Source organism: Mastomys coucha, unplaced genomic scaffold (assembly GCF_008632895.1).
Source record: "Mastomys coucha isolate ucsf_1 unplaced genomic scaffold, UCSF_Mcou_1 pScaffold9, whole genome shotgun sequence".
NCBI lineage: Eukaryota > Metazoa > Chordata > Mammalia > Rodentia > Muridae > Mastomys > Mastomys coucha.
In genome coordinates this window covers 8,230,254-8,240,411 of record NW_022196915.1, presented here as the reverse complement: position 1 = coordinate 8,240,411, position 10,158 = coordinate 8,230,254, and the positions used below count along the sequence as shown (strand labels likewise).

The window sequence follows — 10,158 nt, the reverse complement described above, 5'->3', positions numbered from 1 at the left end:
CCTGAGTTTTCTTTCTTCCATCAGTGGAAGTCTGGCTTCTCAGGAAAAGTACAGCCAGTTCGCCTAATGATGACGCTTGCTGCATAGTGGCCGGCACGGACGCATTCAGTCAGAGGCTTGTCAGAGACCAGTTGAGACAGAAACCCTAGAACAGACAGAAGATCGAGCGTGAGTGCTGTGTAAGAGCTTAGCAATGTCAAGGGCTCAGCTGCCGCCCTGTGACTCTGATCTCTAAGTGTCACCATAATGGTCAATCTTGACTGTCAACTTGATGGACGGAGATGCTCCTAGGTCACCAGCAGAGTTTGTCTCTGGGCTGGCATAAGGATGTTGGTGACCGTGACAGCAACATTTGCCTGCCTGTGGGTGGCACCCCCTAGGAGGCAGCTGGGACTGAGTGAATGATCCATGGAAGAGAAGTGAGCAGTGCACACGGCCTTGCTCTCTGCTTCCCAGCAGCCGTCTGTGAGTTGCTTTGGTCTCCTGCCACCTCTGCAAGTGTGAGAAACAAACCTGTCCTCCTTGAAGCTCTGTGTCAGAGTAATGAAGTCTGAGACACACATCACACACTCACAGGGTGAGTCTAAAGCACCACCGACATGTATCATGTGGAGTCTTTGTTGATAAGGTTATGGTTTAACTCTCCCCTTCCTTGTGGATGGTTTCTGTGTTGTTATTCCTAGTACAATGCTATTTCAAGACATCCCTACCGTCCCCTCAGAGATGCAGCATGCTGTCAGTGTGCCCATGGACACCTGCAATCTCAGCATTTGGAGCAGAGACAGGAGAGTCAGGTCTCAGGCAGCCTAGGTAACACAAAGAATACAGGCCTGCCTGAGCTATGGGGGAGTCTGTTTAAAAAGACCAACAAAATCTGGGAGTGGGGGGGTGGGGGGTGGGAGAGACAGAGACAGACAGACAGACAAAGACACACATAGAAGGTGTTCTTTCCAGAGACAGCACTGAACTGCACTAACTTCACAGCTGGGCGCTGCAGATCAGACTGACATTAACATAAAGCTAAATGCAGACACTGCACTGCAGACAGCTTCTCTCTAGGATGGAATAAAGGGAGTCAGGTTTGGCCTCCTTCTAGGAACAGCTAAAATAAAGACAAATGATATGAAACCAAATGCTTCAAATATATATCAGCTACAAAGAGAGGAACAAATGAAGAGAAACAGAAATGACTCCACTTGGCTATGCATGGTCATCAAGTCACACACAAGGTGGACAACCCAGGCCCGCCTGTTGTCACGGGGCTGAGAAGACAGACAGAGAGCATGAGGAAGCTGAAACAAATACATTTCTAGATAGATGGACAAGACAGACGGAGACAGAAGAGGACAGTATAAATCAGGGAGGAGTGACCATGTCGCCATGGAGGTTGTACATATGAGAGGATAATTCAGAAGCACTATGAACAATGTAAGCCACAGACCTCAGACCTGCCACATTGGGTGAACCAGGCACTTTCTTGAGTACACAGGTTGTCAAAGCTCACTTAGCCCGATGGCAGCCACTGTAAATAAAAGCCACAGTGGGGGTGGGGCACCTGTTTCTGATATCCAGGGCAGCAGAACTATAACAAGACCCTGTCTCAGAAAGAGCTTCCCACAGAGAATATCCCCAAGCATTCTTCGTGCGGATGGACCCAGGCCACCTCACATGGGCCTTAGTCCTTTCTGGTTTGTTTGTTTGTTTGTTTTTTCAAGACAGGGTTTTTCTGTGCAGCCCTGGCTGTCCTAGAACTCATTCTGTAGACCAGGCTGGCCTCAAACTCAGAAATCTGCCTGCCTCTGCCTCCCAAGTGCTGGGATTAAAGGCGTGCATCACCGCCCAGCTCTTCCTTCTGTTCTTATTGTCAGTGCTCAGAGCTACACTGAACTGCTTCTTACCAAAGGCCACAGTCAGATGGTGACCTCCACTGAACAGCTAAGAAGAACAATACCAATGCTGGAGAGATTCTCCAGAAAACTAAAAGAAGGGATGCTTTGTACTTTAACCCTGACCAGCCTTTCTCTGACAAGCAACGCTCCTTACCAATACAGGCACAGTATTCAGAAAAATGGAAATGTTCTGAAGGAAATCTGAGCAAATCAAATTAAACAGCACATTAAAAAAAAGACAAGGGGGGGGGGTGGCGCGGAGAGGGGGGCTGTGTGGAGAGGTAGCTCTGAGGTTAAGAGTCCTTGCTAGTCTTGAAAAGTCCTGAGTTTAGTTCCCAGCACCTACACAAACTCTGTAACTCCCATTCCGGAGGATCTGGCACCCTCTTCTGGCCTGTGTGATGCACTTGCATATAGGCAGGCAAAACATTCATATGCATAAAAACAAAACAAAACAAAACAAAAAGAATAAAAATAAAGAGTAGAAGCCTGGTGTGTTGGAGTACACCTCATTCCAGCACTCAGGGGGTGAGAGGCAGATGGAATTTGTGAGTTTGAGGACAGCCTGGTCTGCATAGTGAGCTCCAGGCTAGCCATGGCTGCATAGTGAGAACCTGTCCTAAGCCTCGATCCTGTAACAAGATAATAAGAGCCAATCAGATGGCTTCTCAAATAAAAGTGCTTGCCATGCACACCGGATAGCCTGAGTTCAATTCCCTGACTCCATTATGGAAGGTACAATTGACTCCTGAAAGTTGTTCTCTAACCTCCATACAGGTGCCATGGCATATGTGCACGCATGTGCATGCACACACACACACACACACACACACACACACACACACATACGTATACACACACATTAAAATATAATAAAACCTATGACAAAGTAGTGTTATTTCAAGCTTAGATTAATATTTTTAGATACTGACATAATGTTAAACCAAGTATGAAGACCTTAGAGCATTCTAATACATGCAGAAAAAACATTTAGCAACATCTCATATCTATTCCAATTTTAATAGGAACGGAAAGGAATTTTTCCATCAGAGAAGGAAATTTATAAAAATTTACTGCTAATATTGTAAGGTGAATGATAAATATTTCATTTTTTTTCCTTAAGACTAAACATGAAGCAAGAATGTTTGTCCGCGTGTCCCCTTTCTGGCAGGCTTTGCGATGTAGCTCAGGGTGGCCTCACCCGACTCTACCTCTTCCTGCCTCATCCTCCTGGACACTAGAATCACAGGTTAGCACCACCTGGCCAGCCCACGTGCTCTTCAACACTCTCATGGAGACTTTCCTGGAGCAGAGTAAGCTGCTGAGGGGTGAAAGGAAGTCCCTGTCAGAATCTGAAGGAGGCAAAACTTTCCATGACTGTGACTAAAAACAGGCAAGGCCAAGAGTGCTGGTGCACCCTGTTAATCCTAGCAGTCAGGAAGCAGAGGCAGGTGGTCCTCTGTGAGTTTGTGAGGCCAGCCTGGTCTACATAGCGAGTTCTCGACAACCAGGGATACACGATGAGAGCCTATCTCACCACTCCACTCAAAGAGTTGGAAAGTGTCATGTCCATCTGGTGGGTTGAAGCCCTCTTCAATATCAATACTGCCATCAACCAGAACTCCTAGCCTATTTTGGCACAGCAGGGCAGCACATCCTTTCATCCCAGCACTTGGGAGCTGAGGTAAGAAGGTACAGAGTTCAAGGTCATCCTCAGCCACTCAGTGAAGTTTGAGGCCTGCTTGGGAGCCAGAAAAAACACCTCAAAAACTGAAACTGTTTTTGTTAGTGTTAACTAACAAAACCCTGCCCATATGCAAATGAGTCTAAGAGTCCTATGGAATCAGAGAGCTGTTACCAGTACAACTTTAGCAAAGCTGGAGGATCTCAACTGGAAGCTCAGCTGAAGAGCTACACCAGCACACACAGGTAGCAATTGTGTCTACTACAATTAAAAAGTAATATTTGAGATGCTACTTACTCACAGTACCAAGCATGTGAATACCTAGAAAGATATCTGAGATAGCCATGTAGGACCAGCCACTGGCAATGCCAAGGCAGCATGAAGGAAAAGAAGAGAAACCCAGATACCCAGAAGAGCGTGTGCTAGCTGGCAGAGACCTCTAGGTGACAGAATTCCTTTAAAACTTGGATGTCGCCTGGCAGTGGTGGAGCACGCCTTTAATCCCAGCACTTGGGAGGCAGAGGCAGGTGGATTTCTGAGTTCGAGGCCAGCCTGGTCTACAGAGTGAGTTCCAGGACAGCCAGGGCTACACAGAGAAACCCTGTCTCGAAAACAAAACAAAACAAAACAAAAAACTTGGATGTATGTAAGCCTAGCTACTAGGGAGGCTGAGATAGGAGGCCTGTATAAGTTCAAGGTCTGTCTGGCCATTGTCAGAAGACTCTTCCTCAAAAACCAAAATAGAATAAAAAAGAAAACAATCTGGGGTAGAGGGCTGGGGATACAGCTCAGCGGCAGAGTGCAGGGCCCGTGAGAGGCCTTATGTTCAATTCCCCAGCACTGCAAACAAAAAACCAACCAATCAACCCCAAAGCGAAACAAAAAATAATATTATGGCATCTGAGAAATCTTTGTGACTTTGGGCCTGCCGATGCCAACTTTAGAAGTTCTCTGCTACTGTGATGACCCCCCCTAGCCCCCAAGTTCAAGTCTTTTACAGAATATAGAATAATTTGGATTTCATCAAGATTGCTCTGTACAATAAATAACTCAATAAAACAAAACAAAACCAAACAAAACCCACAAAGAGAAACAGATGCCAAATTCACGTAGGATGTAGCACCATTATCCATTGAAGGTATGTAGCTCAGAATTGCATTAATGTCACTGCAGACTCACTAAAGCAACAAATCAGCAAGACTGTCTGAATGGCACCTGGGCAAGGGTGTGCATCCACCTGAACCCTAAGCACACTGGCTTAGGGAATGTGAAGGAAGCTTCATTTATTATTGTTGCCTGAGTATATGACGTGTGCCTTAGAGGACAACTTGTGGAGTCGGTTCTTTCCTTCCATTGTTACATGAGTTTAGGGACTGAGTTCAGGTGGTCTGGCTTGCTAAGCAAGTGCCTTTCCCCAGGGAGCCATCTTACCAGCCCTGAGGAATGTAAAATGATAAGACCACTTTGGAAAACAATTTATCGGTCCTTGAAAAAGTTAACTTTGGGGCTGGAGAGATGGCTCAGTGGTTAAAAATGCAAGCTGTTTTCCCAGAAGACCATGGTTCCATTTCCAGAACCCACATGGCAACGTGGAACTTTGTTAACTCCAGTTCCAGGGACTCCAATGCCCTCATCTGGCCTTTTAGGGCACTAGGCACATATGTGGTGCACAGACATACATGCAGGCAAGCACTCATACATATAAAAGAAAAATAAATATTGTTTGAAAAAGTTAAATTTACCTACTATATGACTCAGTCATTTTATTTCCAGCTGTTTGCTCAAGGTAAATGAATGCAGAAGCATTTGGACTTGTAAATGAACTGATCGCTCACAGCAGCTTTACTGTGACAGTTTCCAAGAGGAGGCAATCCAAATGCATGAGATGGGGTGGAAAGGGTTATAGACAGGCATGGGAATGGAGGATATGCCCACAGGGAAGGGCATACTGCATGTCAAAGTTTGTAAAAACTACACTTAACATAGAAGAAAGGGGAGGAAGGACAGGAAGGGAAGGAAGGAAGGAAGGAAGAGAGCGAGGGAGGGAGGGAGGAAGGAAGAGAGGGAGGAAAGAAGGAAGAAAGGGAGGGAGGAGGAGAGGGAGGGAGGAAAGGAAGGGGAGGGAGGAAGAAAGAGAGGAAAGGAAGGGAGGGAGGAAGGGAAGGAAGGAAGGAAGGGAGGGAGGGAGGGAGGAAGGAAGAGAGGGAGGAAAGAAGGAAGATAGGGAGGGAGGAGGAGAGGGAGGAAGGAAAGGAAGGGGAGGGAGGAAGAAAGGGAGGAAAGGAAGGGAAGGAAGGAAGGGAAGAAAGGTAGGTAGGAAGGAAGGAAGGAAGGAAGGAAAGGAAGGAAGGAAAGGAAGGAAGGAAAAAGGTGTAGTTACTAATAAGATAGATCAAAACCAGAAAAACCTGTGCTACTGCCCCTGGGGAACTTGAGCTGTCTCTGTGCTCAAATGCTCAGGACAGGATAATGAGAAACTGTTGTGCAAGCAGACTTCCGGGCCTTCCCTGAGGCCCCAGGCAGCCTAGGGAGCAGGGTGGAGCTAGAGGTTAATTGGAAGCTGTGCTACAATGACCTGTAGAGATCACACTAGATTTATGTCCTTCCTCTTTTCCCAACCAGGCCTGAGAAATGCTCCGTAGTTGATAAAATGTTTGCCCAATTACAGAAGAGAATTAATTTGGCTAATAGAATGATGCCTTTGGAAGAATGTGAACTCATTCTCTCAAGAGTATTTTTTATCACAGTTTTCAGGTAACAGACAAAGGTCAGTATAAACTTTCTGCCAAACTCTGAGACTGAAATGTTCGGCCCACACAGCAAATGGGGCAGACGCCAGGTTCAGAGTGGGATCAGCTTACAATGGAAACACGTCTATTAGAACCCTTATGAGCAACATCTGTTTTCCTCATTCTTCCTGCCATGATCTTTGTGAGAAAAGCTTATGTTGTGGAACATTCTGTGAGGCTAAGTGCCGGCACCCTCCTTCTGAGAGAAGAACTGGCTGATGAATGTGTTGCAGTGCTCTGAAGTCTCATTTACTCTGACAAGGAAAACCTGGATGCTGACAAAAGCGAAGACCTTTGGCCCCTGGAAAGTATCGGCTTTTCAATAATCTATTTTTAAAACCCAGCAAGATGAACTACAGATAGTACATAATCAATTAGAAGTGGGGGCTTCAAAAAGTAGTCTTTATTAATCATAAAGAATGTATAATTTACTTAATGTGCATGTTTATATTTAGAAATGAGAGGGAATTTCTTTATAAAATGAATGAATGAACAGCCTAGGTCCACCTCGCTCCCGCCCCAGCCTTCAGATAGGGTCTTACTGTGCAGCTGGCTGGTTTGGAACAACCTATGTACAGCAGGCTGGCCTCCAACTCATAGTGACCCACCTACTTCTATCTCCCCAGTGCTGGGATTGAAGGCATGTGCCATACCTTCCACCACACCAAGTTTCTAAGATGCTTCTGTACTTTGAAAAATATATGTAACGTAAAATTGACTACTTTAAAAATTTACTTGTTTACACTTATTCATTAAGTGTGGATGTAGGGTAGGTGTGTTGTGCCACAGTAAGTATGTGGAGTGAGAGGACGATTTGCTGGAGTCAGTTCTCTCTGTGGACCATGTGGGATCTGGGTATTGAACTTAGGTCTTTAGGCTCCATGGCAGGCGCCTATACACAGTGAGCCACTTTGTCAGCCCCGTTCACTCATTTCTTCTTTTTTAGAATTTATTTTTATGTGTACGGTGTTATTGCCTGTGTGTATACTTGTTTGCCATGTGCCTGGTGCCCTTGGAGGCTGGAAGAGGGAATCAGATCCTCTGGTCCTGGAGTCATGGAGGGTTGTGAACGCCATCAAACTTGGATCCTCTGCAAGGGTGTCCAGTGCTCTTAACCAGTGGCCCATCACCGCAGCCCCAGTTCACCTCCTCTTCCTGGCTTAGTCGTATTTGGCAGCATGGACCATTGTGTGTGTACTCATTTACCTACAGGCTTAAGAGCATGCTGCTTGCTTCTTAGTCTTGTCATTCATGGGTAAAACTGCTATACACATTTGTGTACAGGTTTTTGTGCAGGCATAAGTTTTCAACTCATTTGGGCAGCCAAGGAACACAATTGCTGGATCATATGGTAAGCATATGTGTAGTGTGTAAGGAACTGCCAGACTGTATTCCCAAGTGGCCATCCTAGTTTTCATTTTCACCAGTGAATCAGAATTTCTGCTGCTGCACATCTTTGCCACGTATGCCACACATACAAACTCAAGATGCTGGTGAAACGAGATGAGAAATGTCTTCCTCTCTGTTTTAGACAGCATCTCACATGGCCCAGGTTGGCCCTAAGTGCGCTCTGTCTCTGTTTCTGTCTCTCTCTGTCTCTCTCTGTCTGGGTGAAACAGCTTTGGATCCCGGGTCTTCCCAGGGCCTTACAGGTAGGTGCCTGCCTCCTTCTGTAGCTGGCTTTCCCACTGTTTTTATGTTGATCCAGGCCTAGTGGTGCCTGCTAGTGATCCTAGTAACTAGGAGGTTGAGGAGGGAGAAGTCAGTTCCAGTCTAGCTTAGAAGACATAGTAAGATCCTGTCTCAACAACCACAACCAAACAACCCCCTCCCCCATGTTTACTTAAAAAGAATCTCTTCCAAATAGCAGAGACTGTGCAGGGCTTCTGCATTATACCCTACCCCAGCGGTTCCTCAGCGTTCTCAGCATCCTCTCTCTACTGCATGCTTGTTAGCTTCAGAAAGTCACATGACTCGACCCCAGCTCTGCAGCTGTTTGCTGTGACTTCGGTTTCAGTCCTCTGGACAGGTACAACGATCTAATGAATCATTTGCTTTCCTGACTGCTCTGATGTGGTGATTTCCACACTGCCTTTGTCCCTGGCCTCACTCCAGCTCGTTCACTGAAGTTATCGATGCTCTTTATATGTAAGTAATATCAAACTTCACATTGTACAGTAGTGACAAGTTAATTACATAGTTATTAAGAGATAATGTGAGAGCAGTAACACAAGTTATCATGTAATTACCTTTGTTCTTAAAGGCATTACCATGCAATTAAAGCAAACCCGATACAATATTTTAGCAAGCAGTAGCCTGTCTACATGTGTGCGCACACACATTGCTCTCTGTCATTTCTGGGTCAATTTAGTTTTCTAGTTCTTTATTTTGTGTTTAAAAAAGATGCCTGCCCTTTAGAAGCTGGTTGTGGTGGCTAAGTGCTACATAGTGAGCTCCAGGCTAGTCTGGGATACTGAATGAGACCCCGTTTTTCCTATCTGTCTGTCTGTCTATCCATCCATCCACTCTCACTATAGTCGTAGGTGTCCTTGATCACAGAGAACCACCCAGTTCTGGTGTTAGAATCAAAGGTACACACTGCCATGCCTGGGGAACTTGTCTGAAAACAAACAAACCAAACAAACAAGAAACAAAGATGCCTGCCATTTAGTGTCAAGTTTGGTGCTTTCTTACTCCCACCTCCTTAACTTTCTCGGCTCCTGCACCAGTAGACACCAGATCCAAGATGCCACATAGCAGGGGAGACTGTAACTCAAAGGCTCTATTTTTTTAAAGGTTGTATATCTCAATATCTTGGTACTGGGCTACATACCAAAGAACTCAAAGATAGATAATATAGCCACCACAATCAGCTTAGATTTTTCTGCTTCAGGAAAAAAAAAATCTGTATCTGAAGAAATCAAGAAACGTTTCCTGGAGGAGGTGTCCTGAACTGAGCCTTGGTGGGTGCTGTAAGAGATAGACATTATATACAGAAGAAAATAAGGAAGCATTAGAGCAAAGTACATGTTGGAGAACAATAAAAGATCAGTGGTATCGAGTGCACAGCAAGAAAAAGCAGCATGGCAAAAAGAGCCTGAAGGTCTGTGGTGTGACATGGATCTCAGACAGCTGAGCTCCCATTACAGGACCTCCACTCAGGTAAAGAGAAAATGTTACCAGAGGGACTCTGCAGAGCCTCGAGCATACTAGGACGCTCCTCAGAGCACAGTGCTGAGGACAGTGGCTTCTGGATCATGCAAGCCCACCACAGACCTACTCGGAGCTTCAGTGTGTAGTTGAATTGTGCAAAGTATTTAAGGCCAGAAAGAAGAGCAGTATACACAGAGCTTGCAGCTAAGAAGAGGGAAAGAGACAGGGATGGAGGGCCACAGAGTTCTATTAGAGCCAACATGGAGGCACTGTCAATAGAACCACGAGAGGGAAACAGCTGAACTTCTTCCTAAAATTGTTATTTTGGCTGTAAGAAAGTGGAGTGGAGTATAGGCCATTATGGATCAGTCAGGAAGCAGCAGTCAGGGAAAACACACATCATCTTATAGGGAACACTGGAAAACCATATAGTTGAGAAAGCAAGATGAAGTATGCAAATAGACCTGTTTATAGAGCCTTCCTACCCAGCATCACTACGGGAGGTCAGCTGAAAAGTTCTCTGCAGGCCACGCAACTACCTGTTAGACCAAGCAAGGACAAAGAACTTATGGTCTGCAGGCAGATTTCTGAGTTTGAGGCCAGCCTGGTCTACAGAGTGAGTTCCAGGACAGCTAGGGCTACA

General features: G+C 45.6%; 1 protein-coding gene across 2 annotated transcripts in view; it reads right to left on the bottom strand.

The window, feature by feature from the left end:
- Adk (adenosine kinase) overlaps positions 1–10,158 on the bottom strand; it is a 412,863-nt gene continuing 402,705 nt past the window's right edge. For both annotated transcript variants that reach the window (XM_031362750.1, XM_031362751.1), the window contains exon 11: positions 1–145. In XM_031362750.1, the coding sequence (XP_031218610.1) occupies positions 21–145 (125 nt within the window). In that variant the 3' untranslated portion in view covers positions 1–20. The remainder of the gene's footprint in view (positions 146–10,158) is intronic.